The sequence below is a fragment of the Mesoplodon mirus genome (genome assembly GCF_964341445.2).
Source record: "Mesoplodon mirus genome assembly, chromosome: 3".
Taxonomy (NCBI): Eukaryota; Metazoa; Chordata; class Mammalia; order Artiodactyla; family Ziphiidae; genus Mesoplodon; species Mesoplodon mirus.
The window spans coordinates 123,058,892-123,075,902 of NC_138978.1; the positions used below are offsets into that span (position 1 = coordinate 123,058,892).

The 17,011-nt window shown below is 50.3% G+C and overlaps 1 protein-coding gene across 1 annotated transcript; it reads left to right on the forward strand.

The window, feature by feature from the left end:
- Window positions 1–6,940: 6,940 nt before the first annotated feature.
- On the forward strand, window positions 6,941–15,942 carry SLAMF8 (SLAM family member 8; the record flags this gene model as incomplete). Its single annotated transcript, XM_082615537.1, has 5 exons — window positions 6,941–6,980; window positions 9,568–9,894; window positions 12,946–13,251; window positions 13,333–13,437; window positions 15,169–15,942. The coding sequence occupies 5 exons, from the start codon at window positions 6,941–6,943 to the stop codon at window positions 15,231–15,233; spliced, it is 843 nt and encodes a 280-aa protein (XP_082471663.1). The 3' UTR covers window positions 15,234–15,942.
- Between the last annotated feature and the right edge of the window lie 1,069 nt (window positions 15,943–17,011).

Consider the following 17,011-nt stretch of genomic DNA (forward strand, 5'->3'; position numbering starts at 1 on the left):
ACCTCCCTCCTCCCTGCCCTACACCCGAGACACACAACACCTGGTCCATGGACTGGGGGCTGTCTGTGAATTGGATTTACCAGTCCAGGACAGATAATAGAACAATTGCAAGCAAAAATTTAGAAACTTTTATAGCAATCTGACAGAGTAATTTATGTTTGTTTAATATAATCATAAAAATTAGGGCTCATAGTTGGTACCTCTCTTTTAATTTTTAATTTTTTTTGGTAATGTGTTTTTATTATATTTTACAAAGTATAGCTCTACAATGGATTGGAAATAAAAAAGAAAAACAGGCCCTTCAACACAGGTAGGTGAGAAGTCCTATCTTACACACACACACACACATACACACACACTTTCACTCACACACCACTGGCCTGGTCTCTCAGACACTTTGCTCTCTCCTCAGACCCTTAATTTATAAAAGAATGAGCTGGAATTTTCCAAAATGGACAATTACTAAGAAAATTAAAGGAAAAGAGAATCCCCAAAAGAACATAGAGAAAACAGAGTTTTCAGAGGAAACCCACACTCTTCAGCCCAGACTCTCTCTGGTTTGCCTGATATCAGCACACCCAGCCCTAAATCCCATCTCCAGTCCACAGAGCAGGCAGCTACTTCTGTTCCTAGAGGATGCTGGTGGGCAGGGGAGGACGGGCCACTGCCAAGGGAGGATGGGACCCTCACAGTTCTCCAGGGCCAGACCCTGCAGACACAGAAAAAGGATGCCACATTGCCCAGGCTGCCACTGTGCTGCTCCCCACAGGAATGCACACAAGCTGCCTCCACACTTTATCAAGGCTCTGAGCTATGAAACATTTTTCTCTCCAAGTCAGAGCTAAATGCAGACACATATCCAGCAGAGGTGAGTTGGCTGTGCCTCATCTAGGGACCTGTGCTCTGTGTGGTCATATCACTTACATAGTAAGAAGAAAAGAAAGAACTTCTTAGCTGGGATGAGGATGGAGAGGCAGCCTGGAGCTGCCCCCTTAAGGTAGAGAGTAAGAGGACAGCCAGCAGCCTCAAGGCTGCCCTCTGGTGGCCCTCTTGGGTAGTCAGGGACTTGAGCACCAGCCTGCACTGTGGTCTGATCCGTTCATTGGACTGGTTCTTTGTAAGATATCATTAGACAACCCATCTTTGTCTTGTATGTGGCTACACCATTTAGATACAAACAATAAAAATGGAGCATGGCCTTTTCCTGAGCCAGGCAGGTTGCACATACTGGAATTTCTTTCAATTCCAGGTTTGTTATTTTTAATTTGGCTAGGAAATAGATCTCCTACCTTTTTATTTAAATAAGCATCCACTAAACAGCTCTGTGTCCTTCATCTTTGTATCAACTGTGGTGACGGTAAGTACAGACAAGGTGCAGAGCACGGGAAAGACCCAGGCTTTCCCATATCATATCTCTGTCTACACGGCCAGAAGAAGCTGCACCCAGCAGACCTGGAGCATCACTAAGGCTGCTCACTCAGCACGCACCACTCTCTGTGAGTGAAGAGCCTATGTTGTACTTGTTTCCAGAATTCTCTCCCATGTGACGTACAGATGAATGGTGACTGTTCCTTTCATGGTCAGGAGCGTGATCACCGTCATCATCAGCATGTGCTCCTGATCTCATGGGGCTTACACATGCTAGATGTTCAACAAACGTTTGCTCAGTACATTAGTGTGCACAAGATGGGACTCCAACAAATGCTGGGTAAGTGAGTGAATGAAGAAATGAGTTTCCAGCCTCCGGCTCTCTACCTCAACACAACACAGTCGTGGCTTTGTTTCTTTTTTGTTCAGCCTTCCTTTGACTCTCTGGGAAGGTATGTCTTTGCCTCAAAACAGACCCTACCAAAGCCTCAGATGCCTCCCACCCAGTCTCCCATGAGCTATCTCATAGGCTCCTTCTATTTCCCCTCTCCTCAGTTTCCCCCCTTCCAACTGTGAGCACCATGCCCCTTGTCCATCGAAGGTTCCATTCCCTCTACCTACTCCCAGCAGGGCTAAGATGAGGGTGAGGCAAGAGAAGTGCCCCGGGCTCAAATATTGAAGAGGGAGTTATCTTCGGGGCTGTGCATACATGAGAGTGTCCTCCGGGGCAGGTAAGGTACATCCATTTCACACATGCACGCACTGCCTCAAACCCAGTCTTCCTCCACATGGCAGCACCACTGCCCGAGCTGGCTGCCAAGGGAGGGGTGCACATGGGCTCCCCCACCCAGGGCAGCCTTTGGGGCTGGCATGGTGTCGGCTGGCAGATGGTGCAGGCAGCTGGTCCACTCTATGGGAACCGCGCCGGTGAAGGTAGACACAAAGACGGGGCTCCGGTGGGGTTCTACCTGCTCCCTCAGCCCCACCCTGCACAGCCCCCTGGAAGTGGCACCCAGAGGCCCACCCACCCTCCAGCAACACTCCGCCCTCTTCCCTCACCCCTGCCTTCCAAAAGCCCGCTGAAGGCCCCTCCTTCCTGCCTGATGCTCTTCCTCTGCCTCCTTCTCTGCCAGCTCCCTTCTCTCCCCAAACATCTCACCTTTTCTTTTCCCTTCTCCACTTCCCCCCATCCCAGGAGAAGCAAGGCCCCATTCTGCCCTCAAGCCAGTCCAAGGAACAAGAACAAGTGTGAGTGGACAGGGACAGGGCATCATTTGGACCACCCATCAAATTCCACCCAGCCCTGAATCTCTGCACCACGCTGCTCTCAGGGCTAAGGGTTGAGCTCAGATGCTGATTTGGCCACATTTTACACCTGCTCCCCACTACCCCCACCCCAGCCCGCAGTGCAGGTGGGCTACTGGCAGGTGTAGGCCACTCTGCCTGGCAGATGGGGCTACTACTGCACCTGCCTGGGCTGCGGCAGAGGCTCCCGGATTCCCAGAAAGGCCCCAGGGAGGCTGAGCGCAGCCCCTGCTGCCAGCTTCTCTCTTAATTAAAGAATGTGGGGAGTCGCCCCTTTGAACTTACTAGCTAATTTACTCCATGTACTCCCCCTGTGGCTGGGTAATTAATGTGGTCTGAACCAGTAATTAGCCCTGGGGGGAGGCAGGGGGAACCTGCCACCGCAGACTTAACCCTTCCTGTGCCTTCATCAGTCCATTCTTCTCCAGCTGTCACAGGCCTGCTGGAAGTTTTTCTTTTGGGGGAGGTGGGTGGGATATTTTCAGGTCCTCACCCAACCTCCCCCTCCCCACTTTCTCAGCCTCCCTGAAATTCCCCTAAAGGAAAAGGGCTGGGGTGGTGCATAGAAGACTGCAACTCATTTCCTGCTTAGATGGACCACTGTGGACCACCCTTTCTGCTGAGAGGGAGTGTGACTACCCACTGTCTCCTCCAAAGGAATTCAGCATCCGTATTCCCAGCATTCACACACCAGCCAGACTCCTGCATTCCATGGCCACCCCAGACCTGGCCTTGACATTTCAGAATCATTCAATCCACTTCAACACATGCTTGAAGCGTACCACCTCTTGGAAATCCTGTCCTTGGCAATATACAGGGTGCAGAAATGAAGGGGGTCTGATCCCCATCCTCAGGAACTGGGAGAAGAGAGTTGAAGCAGGGCTGCTGGCACCTCAACACTCTTTACCTGCATTTGCCCAGCTCTCCCTTCTTCTCTCTCTCTGGCCACTTAGTAACAATGGTTAATTTTTTTGAGTGCTGATTGTCAACTGAAATTAAAATGCACAACGTGAGTTTCCTTTTTATTTGGGGACGTACGGAGGACTAGAACCCAGGAGACAGCCTCTCAGATAGGTCTGAGGAACTGCTCTGAAGAGGTTAGGGGGAGGCCAGCATATACGTGATTTTGGAGAAAGAGTACGTGCAATTAAGTGCACATTTTGGTAGAAGGTTACTGCTTGTCACGAGGCACAGCTATCTTAGTTAATGATTTTAGTGCTTCTATGAGTATGGGAAGATGCAAGAAATTGGGTTCATAAAATATCTGAGGGTCTGTTCTGTCTGTTTTTCCAGAGCACAGAATGCCTCATCCTGATTGTCACCCTGAATTCCTTTCAGGGTGTATTGTAGGTCAGCAACTGCAGTAGCCAATAACTTGTAGAACCGGATGGTGGGCCACATTCTTTATTTTACCTGACTATGCACCAGACCCTATTTTAAGTGGTTTCACCCTTACGGCACCACGAAGAGGTAGATACTGTTATTAAGCCCCGTTTCGTGAATGAAGACGCCGAACACAGAGCAGCCACTTTGCTGAAGGTTTCACAACCAAGACCTGAACCCAAGAAGCTTGACCCCAGAGCTTGAGTTCTTAAGTCCTACCCTCACCCTCATCTGTTTATATCCTAAGGCTCACCTCAAACACTACCCCCTCCATGAGGCCCACCTGGCCTCCTAGACCCCCAGCTGGCCCTCACCCATCCACCCTCGGGCTCCCATAGCATCCCATGCACGCAGCTGGCATTGCTCTGACCCCACTGATTGTAATTACTGGGTTACATGTCTGTCTTCTCATCTAAACTGCAGACTCCTTGAGAGCAGAGGCTAAGCCTTTCATCTTTGTGTCCCCAGCACCTGACATGTAAGTAGATGCTCAATAAATATCTGACACATGGATGATGGAATTGACAGTGGAGCCATAGATCAGTCCTCTCCCTTGGCCTCTGTGTCCCATAGGCGGGTGGTGTCCAAGTTCTGTCACAACTCCAGCTCTGCCCCTTTCTCTCTAGAGAGTTCCTTTCTACTCCAGTCAGGACAATCACAATAGTTGCTTCCCAGACCCCCCTGCCTCTTTTTTCTCTCCCAATCATCCCTGCACACTGTCCTCCCACTAGTAAGTTAGCCCAAAATGGACAGCAGCCCCCTCCCTCCAAGCAGTGCTTCTCAGAGCCCTCCCTCCATTCACTAGCTCAGAATCACCTGGAGTGCAGTGCTTGTTAAAACTACAGGTACCTGAGCCCCAGCCCAGCCCCACTGAACCAGAATCCCTGAGAATCCAAGTTTTCAGCACGGGTGAGAGTTGCTGGCCTCCAGAATAAAAGCCTAAACTTAACCCAGTACTCAAGGACCCCATAATCTGACCCCCAGCCTCCCTTTCCATTTTACCCAAGACAGCCCTAAAGGATTCCTCCCTCTGGTCTTTCATTGTCTCTAGAGCCCACATGGGACCTCCCCACTGCCAAGCTTTCCCCTCATGCTCAGAGTCCACCCCCAACCTCTGGCCCTCCCTATATTCTGAGCCTATCCAAATCATGTCCATCTTCAAGATGCAGCTCAAATTCCACCTTTTTTTTTTTTTTTTTTTTTTGCGGTATGCGGGCCTCTCACTGTTGTGGCCTCTCCTGTTGTGGAGCACAGGATCTCCGGACACGCAGGCTCAGTGGCCATGGCTCACGGGCCCAGCCGCTCCGCAGCACGTGGGATCCTCCTGGACCAGGGCACGAACCCGCATCCCCTGCATCGGCAGGCAGACTCTCAACCACTGCGCCACCAGGGAAGCCCAAATTCCACCTTTTAAGGAAGTGTCCCCTGCCCACATCCACAGAGACCTCTTCCCATGCCCTCCTGCAGCATTGACTGTCTGTGCTGCTCTTCTGCACAGAGCCGTGTCTGTCTGTTGTGGGCCTTCCCTTCCCAGGCATATCCTGTTCCTACAATTTGGTGGTGAGTGACTGGAGGGCAGGAACCCTGTTCTGGAATCCTCCTGCTCACCTGCCACCACATCTGCCTCGTTCCCAGCTGGGTCCAGAGCAGAGCATTCCGTGTGACTGACAGGTCAGAAGCTCTGCAGGACTAGACATCACAAGCCACACTCAGGAAGCTCGGAGATGTTCCTTATCTTCTCGCAAAGGCTTCCCTGACTAAAGAAACCAAGTTACCGCAAGTAAGAAGAGAAACGGAGTTAGGATGGAGCGACTGGCAAAATGGACCACACTCGGAAGGCTGAAGCTCAGCTCATAGCTCTGCTTCTCTGTGACCTCTGAAAGGTGCTAACCTCACTCTGGTTTTCCACCTCCCCCATCTCTAACAGGGTGATAATCAGATCCTCTCAGAGGAGAGTTGTAGGGCTTCCAGGAAGCAAAATATGCATCAATCTCTAGAATTCACACCCTGGTATAACAAATGTCCATTAAGCATCCATGACATGCCCAGCACCGAGGGGTACACAGAAATGAATATGAGACCTTGGCAACAAACAGTCTGTGGAGATGAGAAAACTGTTGTGAAACAGTGTGCTAAGAGTTAGGACAGGAACGGGCATGTGCTGGGCATGCAGAAAGGAAGGTTCATGCTGCCTGTGGTCAGGAAGCCTGGAACAGGAGTTCAGCCAGCTGCATAGCCTGCATAGCCATGCCACATCCAGAAGGATGAATGGAACAAGTACAACGAACGGAAGTGTGGAATTGGCAGTTCTGAGAAGAGGCAGTCCTGGCTTGGCGTGGCTGGAGAGCGGAATGGACGTAGGACGGCAGGCTGGAGAAGCAGGCTGGAGCTGCACGTAGAAGAACCTTGTATGCTGAACCAACAGTTTAGTCTTTATCCTGAAGGCAGTGGGAGGTTGCGGAAGAATTTTAAGCAGAGAAGTGATGATGGGAATCGCAGTTTAGAGGTTTCTCTGTGGTGACAACAGGAAAGGCAGGGGGCAGCCGGGCAGAGTGGGATGCGGGGATGCCCGGCGGGAGGCAGCGAGGAGGATGTGGGCTCGTGTTGGGGGGCGGGGGGGCACTTGCCCTCTGCATTGGCCAACCATAGGCATTTGAAAGAGGCTGACTTACAAGAATCAGCTCCTGAAAGAGCCCAGCTAGACCCGAGGCCAACTTCCACTTTCCTCTGGATATTTTCACTTTCAGGGCGTCCTGTTCTGAGTCAACATTCCTCCTTCTAACCATGGGACTTTCCAGAAGGACCACAGCTCCTTCCATGCATCCACTTGACCTGGGATGCTCTGGATTTGGCTGTCGAGCGACTTTGCCTGCCTCTCCGAAGTATGACCGTGTGGTCCCTGTGGAGTCTGCTTCTCTGGGAAGGTAAGTGGGGCAGGTGGGTGGCCTGGCCTCAGAGAGCTGAAGTCCCTTCCCCAGACATCCGGGCAGGATCCTCTCCCCCACCCAAGTGAGAACCCAGGAGCTGTGGAGGGGTAGGGAAGACTGAAGCAAGTTCTTGGGCAACCTTAAAAGCTAGGCAGAGGCAAAGAGATGCACGATCTTGGATAGAAGGATGACAGCACAAGGAACCTCCATGTCCCTGAGACACAAGCTGTTTTGTGGCCCAGAGAGGTTAAAACTGAGGCTGGTGGTACCATTGGTCTTGAAAGAGATGGTCGTGAGAATGTGAGGGTCTGGCAGTGTTAACACATGCAAATTCTAAATGTGGTCTGGGGAGAGCAGGGGAGGACAGGGCTCTTACAATCTGAGGATGTCTTTCCAACAGCCTGTGGGAGAGCTGAGACTCCTCCCTGCAGGTCTGTGGAAGTGGACATTGAAGAGGGAGGAGAGACAAAAGCAAGTTAATATATTGCCTGTGGACTTGGGGTGGTCGATAGCCGTGTGATGTCAGAAGAGACAAATCAGGTCTCTTCAACACTGGGCGACACCCCTCCCTCCTGTCCGATGCCTGACTTCCCTCCCTCGGTTAACAAGTGGCCAGTATGACAAGGGCCAGCACTGTTAGGCCAGGGGATGGGAGCCATGGGGTGTGGCAAATACTCAGACACTTTTGTTTGTGTCAGGAACTCATAGGGACTTCAAGATGATTTTGTCTAGTGTCCCCACCTGAGTTCCTGGCTCCAAAAGTCTGCAGATTTCATCATTTCTAAACATGGGAAGAAATCCTGCCAAAAAGAGGGAATCTGTTTGGTTCACAAATCTTTCAAATCCGTGGACATGGGAAGCAAAAATAATTTTTCTGAATGGTAAAAGCGATGAGTACCACTGATTGAATGCACCCCCTTGCTTTACGAATGGGACAACGGAAGCCTTTAGAGGGAAGAGGTAGGCTGAAGATTGCACAGCTTGTTCGTGGCAGAGCCAGGGCAGGATAGAACAGGAGTCTTGATTGACATCCAGTGCTATGCTCTCTTTATGTGACGTCTCCACTGTGCCTTAACCCTGAAGCCATCCCCAGTTAGGACTGAGATGACTGGGGCTGGCAGGGCAGTGAGACGGACAGGAGACTGGAGTTACCAGCAGCTGGCTGAGTGATCATCCAGAACACGGCTCCCTAACCAAACTCCCAGCACTTGGGTGTGTTCTCCAACTGCTTTTATTCTGCTCTGAACCCTCGTGCCCACCACTGTGGTGGGTACGAGGGAAGTCCTCAGCCAATTCCGTCATGCATTCCTTATATCTGCCGAGCTTCTCCTACATCCCACTCCTAAACTGTGTTTGGGCACAGGAAGTACAAACATGAGAAGAGGAACTCATGGTCTCATGGGACTCATAAACAAGTGGTCACAATAGAGGGACAGGAGCATTTGTAGTGGTGATTTCAGCCCGCTGTGGGAACACGGAGAGAGTTTATAACCTGCAGTGACAGATGGCAGAGGCCAGGGGAGGCAGTGATGCTTCAAGGAGGAGCAGAAATTAGTCAGCAGAGGAGTCAGAGGGACACTTCAAGCAGAAGTGTCACCCACACAAGTCACACTGAATATGTTCCCAGCAAAACAGCCTCTTGACATCTCACCCCATTCTGTTTCTCCTCCTGTTCTGGATCACAGAGAATGGCATCCAGTGGGTCCCAAGGACCTGGGAGCCCTCCTTGACTCCTGGCTCCCTCACTCCCCACATCTAATCTGTTACCAGATCCCCCTGACTACACACAGCAATCTCTCCATTCCTCCCACTTCTGCCTGTCTCAACTGCTCCCTTCCTCAGTACAAGTTTCCACTGTACTTCCAGTGCAAGTACAATCCCACTCTCCTTGGGATTAATAGACGCAGGCTCAGTCTTGCCCCACCTCCTGTGCAGCCTGCACACCTCTGCTGGAGTTGTCTTTCTAACCATGGATCTAATCACGTCGCTCTCTTACTTAAAGACTATCCAAGGCCCCCCATCGCTCTAAGGATAAAGCCCAAACTCCAAGGTTGCTTTTAGGGCCCTGCAGGATCTGGCTCCCACAGACTCTGGAGTGCTATTTCTTACTCCCTCTGCAGAGAACTACTTTCAGTTCCCCACAGTGCACCGAGCTCTCTCACCGTCCGGGCCTTTGTGTGTGCTGCCCACTCAGTCTCTAACACTTCCCCATCCTCACTCCAGGCCGCCCTCTGCTTGGCCTGGCTGATTCCCATTCCTCTTTCTGATCTCAGCTTAACCTTTTCTTCTCTGAGTCCCTCAAGGCCTGGCAAGGTCACCCTATCAGCCTACCTGTGTTCTCCCAGGGCACCCATTTTTGCCGTCATGGTAAATTGCTGTCTGAAGAGTCTGAGCTCCATGAGCACAGGGACTGGATTCCCTTCCTCACTGTTTTATTCCCAGTCCCTGGAGCAGTGCACTCTCAGCTTGGGTGGAGGGAGTGTGGAGAGAAGGGCCCTCCCTTGCTCTGCAGCAGCTCAGCTGCATGCAGGAGAGAGATGAGGGTGTTTGGGGCAGGCAGAGTGATGGGGTTCTGTCCTTTCAGCACTACTTCCCTTCATTGTCACCGGTGCCCAAGTTCAGGGCCAGGTGGGGGGCTCGGCGCTGCTGGTAGCAGAGCGCCCTCCCGGCTTCCAAATCCGAGAGGCCATCTGGAGATCCCTCTGGCCTTCAGAGGAGCTCCTGGCCACGTTTTTCCGGGGGTCTCTGGAGACGCTGTACCACTCCCGCTTCCTGGGCCGAGCCCAGCTGCACAGCAACCTCAGCTTGGAGCTGCGGCCACTGGAGTCTGGAGACAGCGGCAACTTCTCCGTGCTGCTGGTGGACAAGGAAGGTCGAGCCTGGACCCAGACCCTGCAGCTCAAGGTGTATGGTAAGTGGGCCTGACTCAGGCTCTCTGCCCCACCTCTTCCCACAAAGCTCCGCAAAGGCATCCTGGGTCCTGGAAACTGGGGAGAGTTGGGGTCTAGAAACCTCTGGCCTCTGACCTCATGGCTGATTCAGGGAACAGCTGCTTCCCCACAGCCACAGGTAAGAAAACTCCTCGGGTTCTCGCAGGTGAGCTTCTGGCTGGGGCAGCCAGGCTTTTCCGCCCCACAGTCCTGGTCTGAACTCTAGCTTGGTCTTTTCTTATCTCAGTGGCCTTGGACACAATACTTACTCCCTGATATTGACCTTTCTCACTTGTAAAAACAGTATAGTAATATTACCATGAAAATCCCAATAAAGGTAAATCAGTGGCATTTGAGAAAGCATCTGGGATAGAGGCTGGCCTAGACATCATCAATTCTAAGATAACAGTTTATAAGACGTGCCATTATTTTATGCACCACCAAAAAGAAAAATAAATATTGCAATTAAACTATGACACAATGTTTTTAATTGAAAAATTCATGGTAACTAAAGTATAGAATTTTTATGTCATTTTAAAAAATTTTTTTGAAGATGGGGGTAGGAGTTTATTAATTAATTAATTTATTTTTGCTGTGTTGGGTCTTCGTTTCTGTGCGAGGGCTTTCTCTAGTTGTGGCAAGCAGGGGCCGCCCTTCATCGCGGTGCGCAGGCCTCTCACTATCGCGGCCTCTCTTGCTGCGGAGCACAGGCTCCAGACGCGCAGGCTCAGTAGTTGTGGCTCACGGACCTAGTTGCTCCGCGGCATGTGGGATCCTCCCAGACCAGGGCTCGAACCCGTGTCCCCTGCATTGGCAGGCAGATTCTCAACCACTGCGACACCAGGGAAGCCCTATGTCATGTTTCTTAAAAGAGCTCTTTTAGATGTATTGAGAGATTTTAAATTTACATCATTCATGGTATTCTCTGTTATTTGTTATTGCAAAATAAACCATCCCCAAACTTACTGGTTAAAAACAACAAATATTTTTGTTTCTCACAAGTCTGACTTGGCAGGGCTCAGCTGAGCAGATCCTCTGTTCTACATAGGTTTGTTAGGGTCATTCATAAAGCTGCTCTCAGCACCTCAGCTGGGGTGACAGAATTCACTGGAGGCTGGATGGGTCTTCCTTTCCAGCAACTTCACCTCCACTTCTGTCACAACCGGCACCTCCACAACCACCACCGCCGTGCCCTCCGTCACCTGCAGCACCATCGCCACCTACACTTCTACCACTGCCACCGTATTTCTGCTGGTAAAGATAAAATGGCCTTTGAGCTCCTATTCATGTATCTAGTGACTTGGAAAAGATATGTCAGTGACCCCTATTTCAGTAAAACCTCAGAAATTGAGATAGAATAAGGGGGAGGAAAAGGTCCAAATTTAAGAATGGAGAGTAGGGGTGATAGCTGGGCAGAGCAAAACACTGCGGGAGAGAAAGGCAGTAGCAAACTGGAAAGAGAGAGACCCTCCCACACCTAGAGGAAGATAACTGGCTCATCACTTAGGTGAGCCACACGGGCTGCCAGTGTACAATTAAATGTGTGTCCTTTTGGATGCACATGACCCTGATCCATGTTGCACCATGTTGGCAAGAAGAGTGCTGGCTGGAATTCAGCACCCCCCCTCTCACCTGTTACCCTCTGAGCCCAGTGCCCCTGCTCAGTGGACAGCCTTCACAACCATACAGGCAGCTAGGGAGGCTCTCTCCCGTTCTGAGTCTCAGCTGCCACATATGTGAAATGAGGACGTTGAATGTGATAATACATGCAGCACCCACACCACTAAGCTCTAAAATGCCTTGTTCTCAGCATCTGAATTACAGATTTTAAGGAAATTGCTGTTTTATTGCTTCCAAATACGTAGCGTGATTAGAACTAATTGCACAAAGCTGCCAAGCAGCCGTCCTTAGGAGCTCTGCTTTGACAATAGATAAGAATGATTTGAATTAGCAGATCAGTTACTAGAAATGTCAATGGGTGTTTCTACTGTGCCTGATCGTGTTTGGAAGCAGCTTGTCCTCTTAAGTAGTGTAAATATCTCCCTCCCCTGTAATCTTTGTTTATACTGTTAGTGCACCCAGCAAATCTTTTCTTTTTTCATATCACAAATCCCACCAGATTGAGCTGGAATTAATGAGGTTTTACTCAGCTTAACTTTGGAATGCTCTCAGAGACTCAGCCCTCCCATTGTTGCCAGAACGCTCTCCCACTGACCCCCTTTGCCACGAGACTCATGATCTACTCATCAACCGAAGTAGGAAAGGGCAGCCATGGCCTGGGATGCCAGGACACCAATTTGTCCAATGGCCCAGGTAGCTGAGCACCTTGAGAGCAAGGGTTATGGAGATAACAAGGCAGAGCCCCTACCCCCTGGTCTGCTCCTTCACAGAATTTTGCATCCTTGTAAAAATTTTCTTAGTTATTTATAATCACTTGTTAGTATGTCTTCCTCACCAAACTCCAAAAGCTCCAAAAGTCCAGGAATGTGTTTGTTTTTGTGCTTACCTTAACAAACGTTTGTTGTCTCTCTGACTGATGTATCATGTATCAGGGAAATTTGATGACAAGGGATACAGAGAGTTCTCAGAGGGCTCAGAGCCATACCTGGAATATCAGAGAAGGCTTCATCATCAGAGCAGTAAGCAGTGTGTCCAAGCTGGGCCTTGGAGGATAAGTAGGAGTTTTCTAGGAGGGTGAGACGAGAAAAGCATATGTGTACAGCTGAGCCATATGAAAGATATGAAGAAGAGCATGACACGTTTGGGAGAACAGGAAATTAATTAAGATGGGTGGGGTGGGTCAGCAGGAGGTACAGCTGGAGAAGTTGACATCAACCATTTAATGAAGGATTTTGAATACCAGACTTAGAAATTCAGCTTCTGTCCTGTGGGCAATGGGAGACTGATGAGGCTTTAGAGCCAGAGTGGCCTAGCCAGAGGTGGCATCTAGCCCTGCATGGATCCCAGAGCTGGAGCTATGGGCCCCGCTCAGCATCCCTATAACCCACACTGGCTCTGATGTTCTTGCTCAGATGCAGTGCCCAGGCCCATGGTGCAAGTATTCATTGCTGTATCAGGGGATGCTCAGCCCTCCAAGACCTGCCAAGTGTTCCTGTCCTGTTGGGCTCCCAACACCAGCGACATAACCTATAGCTGGCGACGGGAGGGAAACATTGACCTTGATATCAAGCCAGGTGGCCTCTTCATGGACGGACAGGTGCTGAGTGTGTCACTGGGACCAGGTGACAAAGGTGTGGCCTATTCCTGCATTGTCTCAAACCCTGTCAGCTGGGACTTGGCCACAGTCACCCCCTGGGAGAGCTGCCATCACCAAGCAGGTATGCCAAGGGCTGGGGATCAGTGGTTGAGGGATTGTGAAGCATCCAGTCCACCTGCGACCCTGCCCCCTCCATGTCCAGCTCCAGGGATGGCCTCCTACAAAGATGTCCTACTGGTGGTGGTGCCTGTCTTGCTGCTCGTGATCCTGGCTGGTCTCTCTGCCTGGCACTGGGGCCCCTGCTCAGGTAGGAGTCCTGCAGGGGCTGGGGGTGGCTGGAGGAGGTAAGTCTTCTGGGAAGGAGGGCCAAGTTTGGACCTCCTCCTATTTAGGCTTACCTCTCCCATGTCATCTCTTGGCCCTCTCCATCTCATATTCTGGTCTCCAGTCAGACTGAACCACCTGAAGTTCCTTTAGCAGTTTTCAAATGAGCTACTCTCTTGTGTGCCTCTGCAGGCATTTGCACATTCTACTCTTTCTGTCTGGAACACATTTTCCATAACTTCCCACCCAACTCACCTTCTTCATTTGGCTGTCACCTCCACCATCTTCAAGGTGTGCCCCCTGCAGGAAGCCTTCCCGACCTTCTCTCCCACACCCAGGCTGGGTTTGTGTCCTGCCTTGACTCTCCAGTGCTCATCTCAGTCACAGCACTTACTGCCCTCACTCTCCCACGGAGTTCTCAGGTCTTGAAAGACAAAGGCTGAGTCACCACCCCCCTGATACCTAGCAAGGGTTCCTGGAACATAGCTGGTATCAATAAAGGTGTTGAGTGAAAATCTAGATGAATCCCAACTCCTTCTTGCCAATCATCCTAGGAAAGGCTCCCTGAGAGAAGCATCTCTCTGGCCAGGGACTGCTAGGGCCTCCTTCCCCCAGGAGAAGAGGGAAGGGGACACTCAGAGGTCAAGCTGGGTTCTGTGCTCTCCATCCAGCTCCTGAAAGAACTACCCCAGCTGACCTGGGCTTCGTGGACATGTCCATCCTAGGCTGTCTGGCTGGTCCCAGGATGGAGAAAGTGGGTCAGCAAGGAGAAGGAGGCATAAGACTTCAGTGGATGTGTCCTAAAAGGCAAGAGTCTTGGCCCAGCCACTGAGCATGCAGCTGGGCTGGCTGGCTGGCTCCTGTATGTCTTTCCCACAGGCAAGGGAGGGAAGAGGGAGCAGCAGAGGTCACACTCCACCTAGGGGCCGGTCTGCTTCTGAGAGGGTCTGACCTGGCCCTTTGCCTCAGACAGCCCCCAGGATTTGTGGTAAGAAGGTGGAAGCCAGGAAGCGAGCAGCTTTTTGTTTTAACAGCTTTATTGGACTATAATTCACGTACCATGTAATTCATGCATATCAAGTGTAAAACTCAATGGCTTTTATTACAGTCACAGAGTTGTTCATCCATCACCACACTCAATTTGAGAACATTCTCATTACCCCAAAAAGAAATTCCCAAGCCCCTTAGTCATCACTCCCTAGTCCCCCTTTCCCTACCAGCCCCAGGCAATCCTTTCTGTCTCTAGACTGTCTCTTCTGGACAGTCTATCCTGTAAATGGAGTCATGCACAGTGTGATCCTTTGTGACTGACTGACTTCTTTCACTTCGCCTAATGTTTTCAAGGCTCAGAAAAGAGCAGCTTTGGACACTGAGAAGGGTAGAGAGAATCCAACTACTGGGGATAGTGGAAAGGCTCTACCCAGGGCATCTGGAGGCTGACCCTTGGCTCTGCCACGTGGCTTCTGCCTAGTCATTTAACTGGGTCCATCCCAGCTCTAAGTTTCTATACCTTCTACAGCTAAATGCGTGCCATAATTGCAGAGAAAGTCTAGACATTAGGAAGAACTTCCTGTCCTTGAAGCATCTCCTTTTCCAGGGTCTTAGAAAACCAGGAGAGCTGTTCCTTGTCTGACCTTGAGCTAGGACCGTCAGGATTCAGAGGCCTTAGGTACAAACATTGGAGGGGTAACCTTCATTCTGATCTCCTTGCCAGGGAAAAAGAAGAAGGATGTCTGTGCTGGTGAAGTGGCTCCAGAGACAGAGAACCCCCTTGTGTAGGGTCTACCATGAGCAATGCCTGGATCATGAGGAACCCCACTGCCTAGCCACATGATGCTCTGGGATGTAGCTGGTACCTGGAAACAACCATGGACCTCGTACCTCCTGTGAGACTCCTGTACCACCTCTCAGGAGCAGCCTGGGCAGCCATCACACTGGGAGAACAGGAAACACTGGCACAACCTTCCAAACCTTCCCCCTTCCCTCTCCCCTGGTTGCGTGTCCTGGCTCTGCTCTGGGAAACATGGGCCCAGCAGGACGTCCCCTCAAGGACACTGGAAGTTCTCCAGGATCCATAGATTGACTGTCCAGGGCACTCACTCCTCCACCACTGTTCATGAAGTATTGTTATGGATTGAATTTGTCCCCTTTAAGTTCACATGTTGATATCCTAACCCCCAATATCTAAGGATATGACTGTGTTTGGAGATAGGGTCTTTAAAGAGATAATTAAGGTTAAATGAGGTCATTGAGATGGCCCTAATACGATATGACTGGTGTCCTTATAAGAAGAGGGAGAGACACCAGGAATGCACACACAGAAATAAAAAGCCATGGAAGGACACAGAGAGAAGGAAGCCCTCGGCAAGCCAAGGAGAGAGGCCTTGGGAGAAACCAAACCCGCTAACATCTTGGTCTTGGACTTCCAGTCTCCAAGACTGAGAAAATAAATTTCTGTCGTTTAAGCCACCCATTCTGTGGTATCTTGTTATGGCAGCCCTAGCAGACTAACACAACTATTAACCAACCAGCATCAAAGGATTACTTCCAGCCTGGGTCCTGGCCTCTAAAAGACATTAGACAATCATCCACTTTCAGTCCTAACCCCAGCCCCTGTCATTTGAGACCCTGATGTTTCCCACAACCAAGGAATTATAAGAAAATGTCTAGAACCTGATGAAGAAGAGACATGGGGGTCAAGGCTTTCTCTTTCCGGCTTAAAGGACTTGCAAGTTCATGGTCCTCACAGGTAATTTACAGTTCTAGACAATCAAGGGATGGTTGATATCTCATGGTTGGGATGGGTGCCATTTTGCTGGTAACATCCTTTTAATTGACATCTTCACCCTCAGCACTGACCATCATGCCTCCCACAGGAGCTGGAGTTGGGTTTGAGATTCTCTCCTCACTGTCTAGCACAGTGACCAGAAAAAGAGAGATTAAATTTCTCAGCCAACAGGAAGTTCTTGCACAACTTCAAGAAAATCAGCTCAGCTCAGGATGAGGGTCTCTGCCTGAGACTGAGAGAGGGAGGAGCCAGGAAAAACTAAACAGAAGGGAAATTATGGAGGGAAAGGAGCTGAGGCATCCGAATATCTGCCACACTCATTTTCAGATGCAAGTGCAGAAGATCCACCCAAGTTCAAGTGACCCACCACTCAATGGGAAGATGTTCAAGGTCACTTTGAAAGGAGCACATGTGGGATGGAAGGTATTATTATTGTGGCCATCTCTGCAAAACACAATCTGCCACTGAGCGATTCTGTCTTAAAAAGCTCTGGAATATTGCCACTGGAAAAAATAATTGATGAGCTAAACTTACACTTAAGAATTAGTAGATGATATGTTCCAGCATTACTCCCTCCCAAGTGTAACTAGATTTTTTCTGGGACCTCACTCAAGTCTTATTGATAGAGGATGAAGGCATTGAAGAAACAGGGGTAGATTTTGAAGTATTTTCCCAGGGCGGCTTCAATCCCTCCACCCAGGATGTCAGCCCTGTACAAGGGGCTTCCCTCTTCTCCCCAGTTCCTGGGTAGTCACTTCACTTTGGACAA